We start from the raw sequence: 18,641 nt of genomic DNA, 5'->3' as shown, positions 1-18,641 counted from the left end.
GAAAAACGTCTGAGGACTAGAGAATGAGATCTGGCGGCAGAGTAGGTATGTGATAAATAGTTGTTCAATGTAAGAATGAGTGAATGAATGAATGAAGAGTGTGACTGAGTTTGGATAAACTCCCCTCCTTCCCCAAAACAAAAATGAACCCCTACAAAATCACAGTGATGCGTAAGGATTTGGGTGGTATACATATGAACACGTGTAAAGGTTATATATTAATTTTAATGGATTCTCATCAGTTTTTAATTGCTTAGGATGATACAATCCAGAATCTTTAAATGTTTATTTCATTAGGTAAAAAGTATGCCCGTTTTTAAATTATTAATTAGGTCATAGAACATTCTCCTATATTTTCTTCTAAGATAATGTAAACCAAAAGATTATCTCCGGAAGAAATGTAGAACATTCTAGCCCTGGCCCGTGTGGCTCAGTGGGTTGTGTGTTTTACTGCAAAGTGACAAACTTCTGGTTCCATTCCCGGTCAGGGCACATTGATGTGTTTTCCCCTTTCTCCCTCCATTATCTTCTCTCAGAAAGAGAAGAGAGAGAAGAGAAGAGAAGAGAAAAGAGAAGAGGCATTGTATTCTGCAAGAAGAAAAAGACATACACAACAACTTGTATCTCGTAACACTGAGCAAAAGGAACTAATCAGAACTTGTGATCCCATTTACATAAAGTTCATAAATAGGCGAGATGGGCCCCCTAAATTTTGGAGGGGGTTACAGTGAATGGGAAAGGACAGAAGGAGCCTTTCTGGGAAGGTGCCAATGTTCGTTTCTCCAAATGCGTGCTGGTGACTGTGTGCTGTTTAAATTCGTGGAGAGACATCTTATGATTGGTGTGTTTTTCCTAGAGGCTGTACTTCAATGAAAAAGTTTACTTTAAAAAAGAAGATAAAATATATGGTCAATAAATATATGAAAACCTCACCAGGAATCCAGAAAAAAAATGTAAGTTCGGAAATATGGTACAGTTTTTCACACTTTGGGTTGGCAAAAGTTAAGTTTCATTTTCAGGGTTGTCTCAAAAAATGTCTGGTTCGACAGGGTTTCTTCGATTTAGGGTGCACACAGGCCCTCGCACTGCATTTGGTTACTATGGCTCTTAGCTCTTTAAATACCAATAATCCTCCCGTCTCTCCACTTCCTGTGCCATTAACATATGGAATGACCTGGGTCACTGGCGCTGTTCTACAGCGCTCCCCATTCTGGAGTTGGCGGATTGCTTTTGCTCCTTCTAAATTTTCCTTTCCATTCCCCGTGTTTCCCGCTAACTGTTGCTTCTATGTAGAGGCCAGATCAGATTATGGCTCAAAGTGTTTTGGCAGGAACCATTATAGGCGGTGCTGACACTTCCTGCTACTAAGATTGGCGGGCCCAGGTCAAGACAACGAGGGCCCCTTCATTTTCCAGTTCGCTACCAACGTCTTGGTTTTCATCTCCGGATGACCCTCTCCCGGATCGGTCGTTTCACTGAGCTGTAGAATGACTGTCGAATTCTCTCACGCCTTCCTCATTTCCTAGCCGGGCTTTAAAAAAAAAAAAAAAACCGAAACCCACAAAACTTTTGGCTATTTTGCGTCTCTGAAATAGAGTTCGTTCAGGAGGGGGTAAACTGCTAGACGCTTTTCCTTTGTGTAAACATTTCGGAATGAATGAACGAAGCTGGAGGTGCCCTTGCCAATGGCAACCGTGGCCAATTAGTGGGTACAGTTATTAAGCTCAGTGATATATAATATCCACAGTAATTCATATTTTCCAATCAACTGCAGGCCAGTTTTCCAGGCTTGGGTTGCTTTTTACCGAAAAAAAAAAAGTATTTATTAACTGTAAAAGGTTGAGACCCCAGCAGGTCAGGGAGGGCTTGCGAAGGATGGGTACCGGGAGACAAAGCGACCTTAAACGGGTCGCGACCGCTCCTGCCCGGTGGTTGGCGGGTCCAGGTCTCTGGGGGCGGGGCCAGGCGTGGGCAGGGCGGTCGCGTCTCTGCGCGCGGGGCGGGGCAGGTGGCGCATTGGCGGCGGCGGGCAACGGCACTGCACGCGGTGCTCTAGCGCGCCTACGCGTCCCCGCCGAGTCGCGGCGTCCCTCGGTGCGGCCCTCACCTTTCTTCTTGTCCTCCCATCGCTCGGGCCCCAGGATGGGCGCGCGCGCCTCGGGCCGGCCCCGGGCCCGGGCTGGGCTATGGCTACTGCTGCTGCTCGGGCTGCTGGTCCCGAGCGCGCAGGGGGCGAGGGGCCGCGGAGGCACGGAGAAGAACAGCTACCGCCGCACTGTCAACACCTTCTCGCAGAGCGTCAGCAGTCTGTTCGGCGAGGATAATGTGCGCGTTGCTCAGAAGGTGGGCTCTGGGCCAGCACCCGCGGTCACCTTGCCCCGGCTGCCGCGCACCTGGCGCCGGGGCTGGCCTGGGCCGAGCGCGGCCTCCGGTGCGTGGGGTGGGGGGGTGTCGGGAACAGGGGTGCTCAGCCTGCACCCCTGAGCTTGCCCTGCCAGTGTCGGGTCAGGAGCCTGGGCTCAGGGCCTCGGGGCGCCTTCTACTCCACGTCAGACTTCTCCCTGGACCTTGCCCCCTGGGGCGCCGCGGCCAGGGCCTCTCCTGGGCTGCGCTGACGCCGGCCGCGCCTCTCATTCATTCATTCTACACGTTTGAATGAGCACCTACTGTGAGCCAGGCACTGTGCTGGGTACCCAGGGGCATCCTGCCCGCGTGCGCCCCTCCCCACGCTGCTGCACTGTCCCCAGCGACCCCAGGTGTCCTGTAGCCTCGCACCCAACCCACTTGCTCTGGGCTCCTGTAGCCCTCTTTTTTTTTGTAATTTGAAGATATCTATGCTTTTATTTTCTTTACAAGAAAAATGGAGAGATGCGGGCTGTTCTGTTGCTTTGGACACCTGGCACTGTAACCCCCCTGAGCGCCTCCTGTGTGTGGGGCCTTTCCCTGGGAGCGTGTCATGCACTGTGGAGCCGTTTAGGAGCCTGCAGCCCCGGGAATGGTGTCGAGAGCTCGGGAGCAGCTCTGGGAGTCTACCGGCTCCCCAACGGCCCGGACTTTGTCCTCGGAGCTGGGTGGGATGAGGCCGCCATTGGGGCCAGAGTTCACCAGTAATTCTCCAAAAAGAGGAAGTGAGTGGGGAAGGTTCCTGTGGTATATGGTTCCTTTGCCATCGTACTATTAATTGCTTTGTCTGCCCTAGTTCTGGGGCTTTGGAATGGAGAGAAGTTTGGGTTCAAGTTCAGGCCCTACCACTTACAGACTGGATGGCTTTGGGAAAGTGTCTGAGTTTCTTTATCCTGTTAAGTGGGGTTGCTAATGTCCCTAACATGGCGAATTTGTGATGGTGGACGGTCAGTACTTTTCTGGCCCAGAGTAATGGCTGAGTTGGTTATCAGCTGCTATCAGTTATAGCTTAGCGAGGGCACAAGCCGACATTGCTTAACTGGGCTGGAAGGGCTTTCAGGGTTGAAAAAAAAGTTCTCTGGTACTTGAGATTGGGGGGGGGGGGGGGTGGTGGAGAACGATGAAACCCCAGTCAGTCAGTCAGTCAGATTGGCTGGACCTTCTCCTTAGGCGAAATGAAAGGCGGGTTAATTTGTTAGGAAAACTAACTTCTAACCCTTCTTTCTCTCCGTGTGGAGGCTGGAGGTTCTGGAGCAAGTGAGCTCTCTGCAGGGGGTTGGAGGGGGGGGAACGCACCATCAGACACCTGAGTGCAGACGGGCTGCCCTTGGGTCTCCCTGGGCCTGAGGGGTGTGGGCAAGGTGAGTCTGTGCCCTGAGCCTCTTGAAAGAAGAAAGCATTTGTCTTGGAGCAAAAAGTGTGACTTCTTCGTGCAGGACAAGCAGAAGCAACCTGTGTCTCAGCAGAGGGTTCTCTGAGGGAATCTGAGGCCCAGGGCTGAGAAACACAAAGTATTTACCTAAGGGCTTCCCCTCAGGGTTGGCCTCGGTAAGACATCTGTGTGCTGGCAAGGACTCTGGGAGGCTCGAGGTCAGAATCCTATCGGGTCAGCCGAGCTCCGCACCGCCAGTGGAGGTCATTGTAAGGCTAATTTCTGCTGTTGGATTAAAGTGTGCTGAGTGCTTTTATCAGTAGAGTAACTCAGTCCTTAGAACAGTCCTAGGAGGTAGGTGCTATTACTGTTTCCATTTTACAGATGGGGAAACTGAGGCACGGGGTAGTGAAGTGACTGGCTGCAGTTGAGGCTGAGTGGTAGAACCAGGATTTGAACCCAGGCAGCGTGGGCCTGGCGCCCACGGTCTTCCCACCTCGGGACCTTTCCCGGTTTCTCCCAACCATGCAGTTTCTAGAAATGAGGCTGACCTGGCTTATTTTACTTCCTGCTGAGCGTAGCCCAGACCAGCCAGGCTTGTGGGGGACCGACCATGTTGTTAATCCTAACGAAAGGAAAACTGGGTTGGCTGGTAACTGCAGTTCCCAGCGCGCCAGACCTGCCTGGTGGGCTGTGAAGGTGGAAGGTGTTTGAAGCGGCGCCCTATTTGCCAGTCCAGGACTTGTCTAAAACAGACCCACGACCTCCTGGCTTGGAGCACGGGCCTTGCTGGCCGGCAGACATAGATTGGGACCCCGGCTCTGCTTCCCACTGACCTTGGCCTGTGCTTGACCTCTCTGGGTCTCAGCTGTGCACAGGAGATAGATAACTTGGGGGTTGAATGCGATTGGCCGGGACATAAGACACCAGGCACTGAGTGAGACTCTAGCGAATGGTAGGAGGTGTTTATATGGGAAAGGGATTCGTCTGGCTACACAGTGACATAGTCATGAATTCATTTAAAAATCGCTAAGCACCTCGTACACAAGGGTTCACAAAAGCACCTTTCACATTAGCTAGAAAGTGGGAAAACCGCCTAGATGTCTGTCGGCTGACAGATGGGTAAACAAACGGCGATCTGTCTGCTCACGCAGCGGGGCGGGTTCAGCCGTGAACAGGAATGAAGTTCTGCTACACGGGTGAGCCTTGAGAATGAACAGAAAGACCCAAAGGCCGCGTGCCGTGTGATTCCGTTTACCTGACACGTCCAGAACAGGCGGCCCCCCAGACGAGAGACCTGCAGACACACGGAGCAGATGTGTGGCCGCTAAGGGGGTGAGGGGCGGGGAGTGACTGCTCATTGGAGACGAAGGTTCTTTTGGGGGGATGCAGATGTTGCCAGACAGAGGCGACAGTCGAAGGGCACCTACTCCGTGCAGCACAAGGTGGATGAAGCGTCCTCTCCGGAGGAGCTTCCCTGGCCCCGGAGTGCGGACGTGAAGCCTTGATAGGTTGAGATGGTTTCAGAGGGCCGCGTGTCGGTAAGCAGGAAAAAATGGGATGCCATAACAGGAACGGTGGGCGGCCCTCACTGAAGCCTGGCCTGTGGCTGGCACCTCTGTCTCACAGAGGAGGGACGCGAGGCGCCAGAGGTCGGCTCTCCTCCCACAGTCGGGCTACTCCGTGGCAGGGAGCTTGGCGCGCCCACACTCATCCCACCCCCTGTGGAACTGGAAGTAACCGGAGAGGTGTAGCCAGGGGAGTGAGCCGCTGGAGAAGCGAAAGGGGCTGAGGGCACAGCATGTGCAAAGGCCCTGTGGTGGGAGGGGCTCCGTGTCTGTGAGGGCCGGGGAGGTATGGCTTCGATGCTAGTAGTGAGCCAGGGACGTGATGGACAGTGGAAGGAATACAGTCACTAATGTCCTGACTTTGGATGGTGTGGGGGTGGGCACCAGGCTTATGAGTGGGGGGGTTGCTTCGTAAGGTTTGTAGACGTCTAATTCCTATGCCGTGCGCCTGACACTAACATACATTGTATGCCAACTGTAACTGAAAAATAAATAAGTAGAAATAAAAACGAGAAATCAGACGGAGGCTTTGACAGAGGGGTGAGCAGGGGGTTCTGGGAGCACTTAGATTGGGAGCGAGGCAGCTGCGCCGCGTAGAGGCTCCTGTCTCCCGTGGGTGCGTTGCTTGTTCTGCAAGGGGGACATTGGCTCAAGTTTTGCTCAGATCTGGGCCTGCCGACAATCGGTCCCAGCTCCTCAGTCCCCTGGGCTCCTCGGCCGCTCATGGTGGCCGGCGGCCATGGTGGCAGCAGTGGCGGTTCAGTTTTTCCACTGGCGTGTCAACTGTGAACTTGGGAGAAGGCTACGCCGGCCGAGTGAGTAACGACCTCCCTCTTGTTTCTGCAGTTCTTGACCAGGCTGACCGAGAGGTTCGTGCTGGGGGTGGATATATTTTTGGAAACTGTGTGGAAAGTGTGGACGGAGATCCTGGATGTTTTGGGACTTGACGGTAGGTATGGGGGGGGTGTTCCTCCAAGGCGCTGTTTTGTTCTGGTGGTTTCTTCGAGTGCGACGGGTACCCACAGTGGGTGGTTTGTGACACGCCTTGCGGGGGGCAGTGCGGATTGGGATAAACACCTGTTGTGATCGTTGCTTACACAGAGGGTCCACTGGAGCCTAGACTCACAGATGCCACTCAGGATCAGGTGCCAAGGGCAGTGTCTTGGTGCCTGTCTCCAGGCCAACCTCGCGGAGCGGCGGGTGGTTCCTCTGGGACCCATATCAAACTACTCCGGTCACTTAAGTAGGAAGGGGTTTAATTCAGAGAGTGAGGTGCTCATGGAATCATCTGAGAGCCCGAAGGAGTGACATGTGAACCCCGGACCCAGGTGACTTGCCCGCAGGGGGCTGCCGCCCTTGCCCTGATCTGGACACCGGGAGGCCGCTGCTGGGATTGTGGACGTCAAGGACACAGCCCGGGTCCAGGCTGCTGCCTGTCCCTCCAGGAGGTCTGGCGGCGTGTCGGGGTCCCCAAGACCTCCCCCAGGCTCGGTGACTCTCCAGGGAGGCTCACAGGACCCAGCATGGGGTGGTGCTTGTGTCTGGTGCTTACTCCAGTGAAAGGACACGAGGCAGAAACAACGAAGGGAAAAGGCAGGCGAGACGAGTCCGGAGGGGACCAGGCTGCAGCTTCAAGAGCTTTCCTTGGGGGGGTCACCCAGGACACACTTCATTCCCCAGGGACGAGCCGTGACACTCCCTGCGTGAAGTGTCACCTACCAGGGAAGCCCACTAGAGACTCAGGGTGTTATCATGGGCTGGTCATGTGCACCCCCTCTGCCCAGCAGGTCCCGGAATCCCGGACTCCCTGAAGGAAGGAAGGGAGCAGGGGTCAGCCTGAACCACGCACACAGGGAGCCCCGTCATCGGGGAGCGGGGCCCCTTTCTCCAACACCGCACCACCAGGCAGCCGACTCGATTCTCCCCGGACGCTGACCGCGGTCCCGCAAACGCAGCTCAGTTCTGACATGACCACCTGGACACGCATCGGATCCCACAGGCCGAGGGCCCCGTCCTGCGAGACGGCCGCACTGCTGGTGCCGTCACAGGTCAGGGTGTCCCGGGGCTTCTGATAGAAGCCACCTATGGTCCAGAGGTCCCCGTGACCCCCTCCTCCGCTTTGATTACTTTGCTGGATCATCTCATGGAACTTAAGAAATGAGTTTACTCACCAGATTACTAGCTAATTACAAGACTTAACTCAAGAACAGCTCCATGGAAGAGATGCATGGGACGGTCAGGGAGAAGGGCTCGGAGCTTCTGTTCTCTGAGTTCACCACCCTGGAAAGCCCCCCGAAGCCCCTGCTCTGGCTTGTTACAGAGCCTTCATCACGTGGGCACGCCCACCGACAGCCCCTCTCCCCTCGCTGAACACAGGAGTGTGGATGGAATGTTCCAGCCCTCCAATCGCACAGTGTTTTCCCTGGCAACCAGTCCCACCTTTAGGGGCTTCTGAAAGTCACTTCATTCACAAACTTAGGTGCGATCAAAAGGAACTTGGTAGGAATTAGCAAGACAATTTTGTTGTTATTGCGGAGGAAATTCCAAGGGCTTTAGGAACCCAGGGCCAGAAACAGCGACAAAGCTGAAATAGATATTTCTTGTTGTGATTCACAGCACTCTGGAAATCCAAGTTCGCAGACGCGAGCCAAGGCCGGTCTTGCCAGCAGGCGGCCTCTGCCGGCCGGTTGGCTGTCCCCTGCATGGTCAGCTGCCTCCTAGTGGGATTTCTTCCCGGGCTGTCCGTGGTCCCTCTCGGCCATCAGCCCGGGTGATTTTTTTATTACTATTTGTATTGCATAAAATAATTTAAAAAAACCCCCATAAATCAATTCAGATCACTCTCCCAAATGGCCCAGTGACTTCCGGCTGCACTTGGAATCGACACAGGGGTTACGTGAGGACTGTGAGCTCCAAGGATCTTCCCGGCTTCTGCCTCTGCCCTGTTCTTGGACCTGGCTTGGCCTTCACCCCTTCCAGGAGTCCCTTTAGGTGTTTTCTGCCAGGAGCGATTCCCCAGCCCTTTGTCTGCTCAGCTGTTTTCATCTTTCGGTCTGTTCTATGTGACACCTCCTCCAAGGGGTCCACCCTGATTACCCCATATAAAGCCACAGCATCTGTTCTCACACCATCCCTTCGTTCTCTTTATGGCAGCAGCCCCCAACCTTTTGGCACCAGTGACCATTTTTTCCACGGTGGGGGGTGGAGAGATAGGAGGCGGGTCTCAGGCAACTTCACTTTCAGCCCAGTTCCTAATGTTTGGAGGACCGATCTGCAGCCTGGGGACCCCTGCTTTATGCACTGGTCTGCTGTAACCTCCTGTGTGTGCGGAGGGGGGTGTGGTCTCCTCTCCGGAATCTCAGCTCCCGGGACTGGGGTCTCGCCTGTACCTTCCAGCTGCACTCTTCACCCTGGTCTGCCCTGGCACCGAGGGGCCTGGTGTTAGCTCCAGGTGGAGGACTGTCACCCTGCCGCTACGCTGCTGGTGTGATTAACCGTGTCCTTCCAGAAAGGCCCCGTCCCGGTACAGGCGGCCTCACCCAGGAGTAGGGTCTGTGCGGATGGGGTCGGGTTAAGATGCTGTCGTCCGGATCAGGGTGGGTCCTGAACCCAGCGCCTGCCGTCTTTATAAGAAGAGGGACGTTTGGACACAGAGACGGAAAGAAACAGGCGGAGGAGACAGCCTCACGATAAGAGAGGCAGAGCCTGAAGTGACGTGGCCACCAGCCAAGGGTGCCAGGAGCCATCAGAGGCTGGACAACACAGGGCAGGGGCCTCCCCTAGAGCCTGCAGTGGAAGCCCCGACCCAACCTGACCTTGATCCAGAGTGGGGAGAGAAATCACTCTGTTTTCTCTTAAAAACACTCTGTTTTAAGCCACTAAGTGCTGTTGTTTGTTCCAGTAGTCCCAGGAAACCAGTACAGCTCTGTCCCTGCAGAGTCGTCCTGCTGGCCCCTGACACTCCCGCCTTACACGTGGGAGACCTGGGCTGAAGGTGGAGCCCAAAGCCCTGGGTCACACCTGCTGTCCTTCCCCTCAGCCACTTGGAACCATCTGTGGCCGTGGCCCTTTGAGAGTAGGCTGTGCAGCCCGCAGCCCCTGGGGCTGCCGACGCCCCCCCGGGACTGAGGCTGAGCCAATGCAGAACTCAGATGCAGCAACTGTGTGCAATCCCGCTCGGAACCCGCGCTCTCCACCTGCCCGGATCTCTCAGCTCTCGGCATGTCCCTCCCTGAGCCGTGAGCCTGCTGAGACAAACCTGGTTGCAAGGAATTGCCTGCCTCTCAGGCTGAAAAACCAGACTGGAGACAGCCGTCCACATACCTGGACAGAATTGGAGGTAGTAGATGCCCACCTTCGTCCGCACTGCGGAGGGGAGACCCCTGTGTCACAGTGTCTTGCCTTTCATCTGGTGCATCGGCTTCAAAGCATCCGAAGGCCTCTGTGATTTGTGTCTTAGGCTTAGAAGTTCAAGTGTATAAAAGTCTCGACAGGAAATGCTCACAGGTTGGACGGTCTGGTACAGGCCTTCGGTGAGCATGGTCCTCTAGCTTCCTCCTTCAGAACATTCCAGGTGTTGTTAACACGGAGATGTCTTAGCCCAGAGCGGTATGACAGGAATAGTCAGCCAGCTACCTATGTCAGGTGACATGTTCCTGTCACAATGAAAAAGGAAACTGGTGAAATTAACTTTAATAAGGTATTTCAGTTACCTCGGTCCAAAACATTGTCCTCTCAACTTGTCATCAACATGGGAAATGATGATTGAGGTGTCTTGCATTTTGGGGTGTTCAGTCTTCGGAGTCTCGTCTGTCTTTGACACAGTGCGTCTCGGCTGGGACTGGCAGTACGTACGTGGGACACGTGGCCAGCAGCCTCTCTGACACGCAGCACAGCCTTCGCGGGAGGCCCTTCGACTCCAGTGCTGCCCTGTCCTAGCTGGGGGACTCTGGGCAAGTCACTGCGTGCCTGAGTCCTCACGTGGGAAACGCTGCATGTCTCATCGGCGAGTCGTGAGGATTGAGGACCACTCCTGCAGAGCTTTCAGGACGGCGCCCGGCCCGCAGTAAATGCCTAGGAAACACAGGGACACTTACGTAGGGGCTGCTGTTGGAAAAGGAGGTCATCCAGCGGTTCCGGGAACCGCCCAATCTCGATTCTCTCTGCGGATGGGGCTGCCTGTGTCCGGCGGCGTCCTGCGCAGCCTTCCCCAATGCCTCCCACGGGGACTCAGCGGGTGCGAAGTGATGTCAGCCCCCGGACATCAGAAGCAAGGGCCTGACCCAGAAGCAAGTCCGCCAAGAAAACATCCACTTGTCTTTGAGTGGTGCATGCTGTGGGTTGGATTGTGTGCCCCTAAAAGTCACACATTCAAGCCCCAACTCCCAGGACCTCAGAATGTGACCCGATTTGGAAATAGGCTCAGTGGAGATGTCAGGGGTTAAAAATGAGGTCGAGCTGGAGTAGGGAGGGCCCTACTCCAGGATGCCTGGTGGCCTCGTGAGAAGGGGACATTTGGACCCAGAGACACAGGAAGAAGGAGAAGACAGATCAGGGTGAGAGCTGGTGTGAGCCAGACCGTCAGCCAGCAAAGCCCCAGGAGCTGGGGGAGGCCGGGACCTGAGCTTCCTCAGAGCCGCTGGAGGGTTCTGCTGAATTTCGCCATGAGCCTCGATCTTGAAAATTGTCTATTTAAAGAAAAAAGTTTAAGAAAATCACGTCAGTTTCTATTGTGGTAAATACCGATAGATGGAACCGGTGTAAATAAAAGCTCACAGGAGTCCAAGACCACAAGGCTGGGCTGAGCCTGTCCTTCCGCAGAGGTTAAGTGTGCAGCTCAGCTCCAAAGTCAAGGCCACTTTAGTCAAAGTGCCCCTGAAGCCTCCAGGAGGCACCATGAAGGCATTTGTCATCGTGACTTTCGGGGATGTCCGGGCAACCCTGGGTGCCCTCAGCCCTGGGGGAGGCTGCTGTTCACGAGTTTGTGCCCAACCATCACACCACACGTGGGGTTGCAGGGAGGGGACGAGACGTTCACAGTGCAGACGCTTTTAGGGACTCGGAAAGCCCCAGTTTCCAGCCTTCCTGCCTCAAGCTTGGTCTAGGTGCACACTTAGCCACGCCCAGTCGTCACGTCCGGAGTTGTCAGGTCTGCGTCAGCCCAGGCCCCGCCCTCCCCTTATGCACAGACGAGATTGCACTTGGGCTCTCAGGTCTTAAAGCGAGACCCTCAGAGCAGCAGCAGCAGTGTCCCCAGGAACTTGCTGACCCCAACACGTGTGGTCCACTGGGATTGGAGGAGGGAGCCAAGAATGTGCCCTGGAATAAAGACGGTCTTCGATCAGCGCTGCTGGGGAAATTGGGTACTCCCATGAAAAGGAACGAGACTAGACCCCTCTCGGACACCACTCAAAAATCCACTCAAAATGGACCGGAAACTCGAACGTGAGACTGGAAGCCGTAAAACTTCCGAAAGAAAACATAGGCGGTATGCTCCTTGACATCGGTCTTGGCGATGATTTGGGGGATTTGATGCCAAGTGCAAAAATAAATAATGTAAGTCCAACTCAGAAGCTTCTGCGCAGGTGAAGAAATGAGCAACAAAATGAAAAGAACCTACGACGTGGGGAAGAGGTATTTGTGTACCGTTCTAAAATATATAAAGCATTCATACAACTCAGTAGCAAGAAAAACCCAGGTAATTCTATTAAAAATGGGCTCAGGACCAGAAGAGACATTTTTGCAAAGAAGATAATGAATGGCCAACAGGTGTGTGAAAAGCCACCAATTGGTGCCACTAGACAGCAGGGGAGTCAAATCAGACCCTGCACCTGTCAGAACACCGATTTCCCCAAACACAAGGAGGTAGGAGAACCCTCGTCCTTGGTCACTGGGAGTGTGAATTGGTTCAGCCACTGTGGCAAACAGCGTGGAGCTTCCTCAGAAGATGAAACATGGGTCTGCCAGATGACCCGGCCATTCCACCTCTGGCATTGTGTCCAGAGGAAACAAGGACCCCCTGTCTGAGAGGCTCCTGCACCCCACGTTCATTGCAGCGTGACCATCAGTGGCCCAGATGTGGAAACAGCCTAAGCGTTCATCAGGGAAGGCGTGGTTGCTACGTGATGGGGTGGTATTCGGCCATCACAGGAAGGAAATTCTGCCGTTTCTGACCACGCGGGTGGGCCCTGAGGGTCTCGTGCTCCGAGAGATGATCCAGACAAAGACAAGTACTGTGTGATCTCACTTATATGTGCAATCTGGGGGGTGGGGGGCACCCAAACCCACAGGAAAGGAGATCGGATGTGCGGTTACCAGAGGCAGGTGACGGGGATGGGAAGTTGGATGGAGATGGTCACAAGGTACCGCCTGCTGCTCTAGGCAAATAAGTTCTCGGGTGTCAGGTACAATGTCAAGGCCACAGCCAGCCGTAGGCTGTGTGGAGAGGCTGTGACGAGAGTGCTAGACCCTAGGAGTTCTCAGGACAGCAGACGGTTTTCCCTCTTTTGTATCTATGTGAGAGGACGGTGTTAGTTAAGCTCACGAGGTGACCCAGTCAGTGTGTTTGAGTCGTCATGCTGTCACCGTGAACGTGCGCAGTGCTGTAGGTCAGTCATATCTCAGTAAAACGGGGCAGGGGGGCACGCTGAAGTATGGAGTGCACATCTTAAGTGTACATGACTAGAGACATGAAGCAAAATGTGGCCAAACGTGAAGAATTGTGAAACCCAGCTGGTTTCCACAGGAGTATTGATTTTACTGCTCTTTCAACCTTTCTGTTTGAAAGTTTTCTCAAGTCAGGCACACAGAAGATGCAACTCCTCCAGTTCGCTCCACGCTTAGGGCGGAACTTTGTGTGTGGGTACCAGTTACCATTAGGTTTGGCTGTCAGTAAGAAACCCCCAAATAACAGCAGCTTAAACAAGATGGAAGCTTATTTCTCGTATTTGAAAGTTCACAGGTAGGTGGTTAGGCAGGTAGGAGGGTTCGCAGCCTGTCGCCCTTAGAACCGAGGCACCTTCCGTCTTGCTGCTCCCCAGGAGATGGCATTTCTTCCCTCATGGCCCAAGACAGCTGCTGCCACTCCTGCCATCGCATCCACATCCCATCAGGCAGAAGAAGAAGCAAAGAGCACAATCCTGCTACACTTGAGAAAAACACTTGAAGCTTTCACAGATAAATGTTTCTGTTTCTCCCGCCCTTGACCGCAGCTTAGTCATGTCTCGATAAAGGAAGAGACTGGGAAGTGCCTTCATCCTGGGCAGCATGTGTCCAGCCTGATGGTGGGCACTGCTGGTTGCTGCAGGAGGCAAGGAAGGAGGAAACGGAAGGGCAGTTTGCAGGCTCTGCCTTGATGGGTGACCTATACCCATCGGGCGGGCTGAAAGGTTGACCCTGCCTTCTCCAGGGCCTGTGTGTGGAGGTCAGCGACGCACCTCAGTTCCTGGGGCTGTGGAGAAGTCCCAGTGGATGCGCTGAGCTGCCCGAGCTCAGCCTGTACAGAAACTTGACTCCCTGTAACTGGCCACTGTCCCTCTTTTCTCTCTCCCACAGTCTCGAACATGTCCCAGTATTTCAACCCCGCCTTGGTGGCTAGCAGCCCAGCCCGCGCCATCATGCTGGTCGGCGTCGTCCTCCTGGCCTACTGGTTCTTGTCTCTCACCTTGACCTTCACGTTCAGCATCCTGCACGGGGTGTTCGGCCGCTTCTTCTGGATCGTGCGCGTCCTCCTGTTCTCCATGTCCTGCGTGTACATCCTGCACAAGTACGAGGGGGACCCCGAGAGCGCGGTGCTGCCCCTGTGCTTCGTGGTGGCCGTCTACTTCATGACCGGGCCCGTGGGCTGCTACTGGCGGGGCGGCCCCGGCGGCCCCAGCGTGGAGGAGAAGCTGGAGCACCTGGAGAACCAGGTCCGGGTCCTCAACATCCGCCTCAGCCGCGTGCTGGAGAGCCTCGACCGCGCCAACAGCAAGTGACAACCAGCCAGCCGGCCGGGTCCCCTCACACCGGCGCCCTCTCTCCGAAAACAGAAGAAGAGGCGGAAGAAAAGGACGGCGAACCCCAAACAATCTTAATAAACGTTCCTGAGCAAGAGAGGGGGCGCTCTGTGAGGGTGTTTCCGGCCACTCCCAGCCTCTCAGGACACATTCCGAGAGCAAGGACGCACTCCTCCGAGTAGAGCTACCTGCCAGGTGTTGTTAGTGGGAGAGATATTTTTTAAACAAAGGATATAACCATATTAGCTGTACAGTCAGAGAAGTTTATCTGCATAGAGCATAGAGTTAATTTTTTCAAGCATTTAAATACATCTTTTGTAAGGTTTTTTAATAAAGGCAGACCTGAGTCGAGTTTCTTAAAAACTTTACGTAGAGGGGAAAGAATCTGCAACTTGGACACTTGAGAAGAGTTAAGTGTGTGTTTTTGCAGTGTAGGTGTTGGGGGGAGGTCTGTGTGCACTGTTTCCATGTTCCTACAAGGTGAGTGCGGATTTTCATGGTAATTCTGGGCTGATGGTGACTGAGCTGATGAACGTTGTGGCTTCTGAGTGTAGACGGTTGGGCTTGAGGGTGGAACCGAACGTCTCTCGTAGGGACCCTGGCCAAGCCCCCGTCCTGCACTTGGATGGATTTTGAGCTGCACATTCGGTAGAGAACCGTCCCCAGCTGTCCTGCCTCAGGAATCTCTTGGCGGCTCTCACCTTGCCGCTGGCTGGCTGGTTCTGTGTGGGAAGGACTTGCTGCTCTCGAGGGCTTTTGTGCTTATTGGCTGCCTTTTGTCTTTGGTTGGCTCAGGACCCCAGAGGGAAAAAGGACCATAGCAGGTGATAGCATTTCCAAGCCTCGCGATGCTCATAAAGCACCTCCGGGATTGTAAACAGCAGACATGAGCCTGGGAGGAGATGTGAATTGTTTCTTCTGAAATTGTTACGATACCCGTGCTAGGGGCTTTGTGTCAGGGGTCTGTGGTGTCTTTGTGGTTTGAGGTGGTCTCCAGGGGCAGAGAGAGGTCCAAGCAGGACAGCTGTGGGCGTTTGCTTGGGGGTGGGCGGGGGTTGCGTGGCTCGGGTCAGAGGCTGGTGGTAATGCCCCCTCCCAGGACCCCCAGGCATGTTGGCATTCCCCAGAGAACAGGACACAGAAAGGAAGCCCCGCTGTTGCCGAATGTGGTTTTGAAGGCTGCTGGGGACCCCCAGTGTCTCCATAGCCCTCCCTGGCACACCTCCGCACCCTAGCAGTCAGCCCCCACCCGAGCCCCCTCCCTGTCTGGTCAGGCAGAAGCAAGGCCTGTGGTCCACGCTGCAGTAACTCAGTCCCCGGCCAGCCCCGGGACGGTGCTCCCATGAGGTTTTAGCTGGAAAACAGAAGCAGGTGTTTCTGAGGGGTCGTTAGGAAACGTTTCTTCTACAGGTGCACAGCGAGGGCCCTTGGTCTCCCTCCTCCCGTGTGCTGGGCGGATGTGGGTTCCCCGGCACTTGAAGCCTGGGCTCTCTGGCTTGCCGCTGCCCACCCAGTTTTGCCATTGAGATACTTGTGAGTGAATGTGTTTTAGCACCAAGCATGGAGGACTTTGGTGGGGGGGGCCACCGGGTCCCCCCATTTCTGTGTGTGCACTCAACTTGCTTAGGTACAAAACATGGCTTTGCGTATGCTGACCAGGAGGGGATTGGCACATTCTGCACAAAACTTTTTTTTAAAAGATATTATTTATTTTTAGAGCAAAGGGGAAGGTGGAGAGAAAGAGAAGGAGAGAAATATCAACATGTGGTTGCCTCTTGCGTGCCCCTTACTGGGGACCTGGACCACAGCCCAGGCATGTGCCCTGACTGGGAATCGAACTGGTGACCCTTTGGTTCACAGGCCGGTGCTCAGTCCACTGAGCCACACCAGCCAGGTCTGCAGAAAACTTTTAAGTCTTAAACTCTCACTGGCCTGGGTGTGATGGTCACTCCATTCCCCGTCCTGCCCTCGCACCTGAACCCTGAAGGGCCCTGCGCTGGCCTGAGGTCCAGGTAAGAAAGCCATTTTAGCTCTCGGAAAACCGAGGGAGCCTTCTCCACACCCCCAGACCAGCCACCAGCATAACTGAAAATTGAGGTTGAGACTTTGCTCCCTGCCTACCACGTGGGCCCTGGAGGCCCTTTTTACAGTCAGGGAGTGCTCCAGGGACAGATGTCTGTCAGTCTGCATCAGAAGGAGCCTCACTTCATGGGGGTCGCTTCAGGGTAGGACCTCGTCTGAGATTCTGATGGAAATCCTTGGTGTTAGGGCTGAGGGACTCTTGCTTTTTAATGCAGAAGCTTGACTTTTGTTGGGGCTTATTCTCTGTGGGGGTCCACAGAGCTGGGGGATTTCCTTTCTCCATTCCATGGAAGCCCAGAGGGTGTTTGGCCTCCCCCCACACACACACCTCTTTCTCTTTTTCTCTCTTTTGTACATGGAGAAATGTATTTTTGTACCATTATCTCATACCTTGAAGAGACCTTTTTTAATCTTCAGGGCTGTAGAATATATTAGTGTAACATTCCATTTAGTGGGATACAAAAACATCCTGGCAAGAGCTACCATGGATCTGTTCCAAGTGAGACTCAGTTTTTTAAATAATCAGTGTTAATTTCCTGATATTTCAGTATCACAATGAATTCCAAGGACAGAAACTAGTCCAGAAAAGGAAAGGACCAACTGTCTCCCAATTGCTGGGTTCGTGGGGATGCTTGGGGACCGATGTCTAGAATGTTGTCTTACCTGACACTCGAGAAAAAGATGCTTTCAGGGGGGCAAAGCCTGCTCTAATTCCTTAAATACATTCCCGGACACCAGTCAGCATTCCCCGCCTTCTGGGGTCTTCTGCTTCACGTTGCAGGGGTACCACATGTCATTTCCACAAAAGAAGGCACGGCAACAGAACTTGAAAGCTTGTCTTGTGCATTGTGTCGGGGTCTTAACTTATAAAGGTGACCACACAGTGACACACACAGGGGTTAATGCCACTGAAAGAAGGATTTTAATACTCAGGTCCCTGAAGCCACTCAGGGCCCCACGAAGCCTGTCCCAGGCAGCTAAGCCGGGAGAGGGGCCCTGGGGTCTGCGCTGGCACCCTCTGCTGGGTGCCCGTGTGGGTCAGGGTCTGTATTTGGGAGGGTCAGGACTTTTGGGCATCCACCAGGGCTGGCTCTCGGGGACCACAGGGACTTTGTCCGTTAATCCGTCTCTGATTCAGCAGCCTTACGGAGAGATTGGGAATGACATGTCAAACAGCCAATGCAGACTCTCAGAATCCTACCTGGCTTCATTCCCACGCTGCCTGCTACTTAAGATGTGTTTGATGACTGACATCCATCTGCCTTAGGGGTCGGTGCCGCCACCTTCATCCTGCTGGGGTTTGAAGTGGCTGACTCAATCAGAAACGCAGCCCTCGGCCACCCGGGTGTCACCTGCCCCAGCTTTATTTTTCTTTTAAATGACAGATCACTATTCTGTGGAGTTTTTGTTTATGGCCACCGGAGTAGTTGGACTTTTGCACCTCACTTGTGAATAATAGAATTCTATATCTTTTGCAGGATCTAACACGGTACCTGTAAAGTTAGTGTTAGGCAGCCATGGATACGATGTACAATATCTGAGAAAAACAGGCTTCGGTCTGCATTTGAACTCTGCCCTCTCCTCTCCCATGACAGCTTGTCGCGCAGCAGGTACACCGAGACCAGATGTTCCCTCATAATGGCATCTAAGCTGATTGTCACTTGCGTCATGTGATGAGCACTCGTGGCCGCTAGGGGCGTTCGCGACCACATGTTCCCATGTCTTTTTGCAGATTTAAAGGTTGTAGTGTTTAATTGAGTATCTGCATGTGTTTTGAATCTCTGAGTACTGTAAATTAATTGATTCCTTGTGATGGTGACGGTGACTAGCGCTCAGCTCGAAGTCACTGAAGCAACTTCCCTCCTCCTAACCGGAAATCATACGTGTGAGGCACGCTGCCCATTGTCTGCCGTGCACTCACGATTTGGTTCTGATTTTGTGTACCTGGCTATGAATTTGATAGAGCATTTAATTTGGCGCTTCACATAAATCCATCTGATCTGAATATAGTGGTGTGTGTGTGTGTGTGTGTGCGTGTACATGCGTGGTGTGCGCAGTTCAGCCCCATGAGCTTTGAGAAACTGATTCTACAAATATCATGTATAGACATAAATGTATAAGGCTTATTTTTTTAATTTAATTTTTTTGGCAAAGCGATACATTCCTGTTATTTATTGAATAACTGGCTTTGGTGATATGTAGAGATATTTGTAGACTGAT

The 18,641-nt window shown here is 53.7% G+C and overlaps 1 protein-coding gene across 1 annotated transcript; it reads left to right on the top strand.

Moving 5' to 3' along the window:
* The first annotated feature begins 2,004 nt into the window (after nt 1–2,004).
* On the top strand, nt 2,005–18,636 carry BRI3BP (BRI3 binding protein). Its single transcript, XM_037161055.2, has 3 exons — nt 2,005–2,343; nt 6,190–6,292; nt 13,897–18,636. Exons 1-3 carry the CDS (start codon nt 2,143–2,145, stop codon nt 14,316–14,318), a joined length of 726 nt encoding a protein of 241 aa, XP_037016950.2. The 5' UTR covers nt 2,005–2,142; the 3' UTR covers nt 14,319–18,636.
* The last annotated feature ends 5 nt before the right edge of the window (nt 18,637–18,641 follow it).

The sequence above is a fragment of the Artibeus jamaicensis genome, unplaced genomic scaffold, assembly GCF_021234435.1.
Source record: "Artibeus jamaicensis isolate MK-2021 breed Jamaican fruit bat unplaced genomic scaffold, CSHL_Jam_final contig_525, whole genome shotgun sequence".
Classification (NCBI taxonomy): Eukaryota; Metazoa; Chordata; class Mammalia; order Chiroptera; family Phyllostomidae; genus Artibeus; species Artibeus jamaicensis.
The sequence above is the reverse complement of the archived record's forward strand: the minus strand, read 5'-3'. Positions and strand labels throughout refer to the sequence as shown.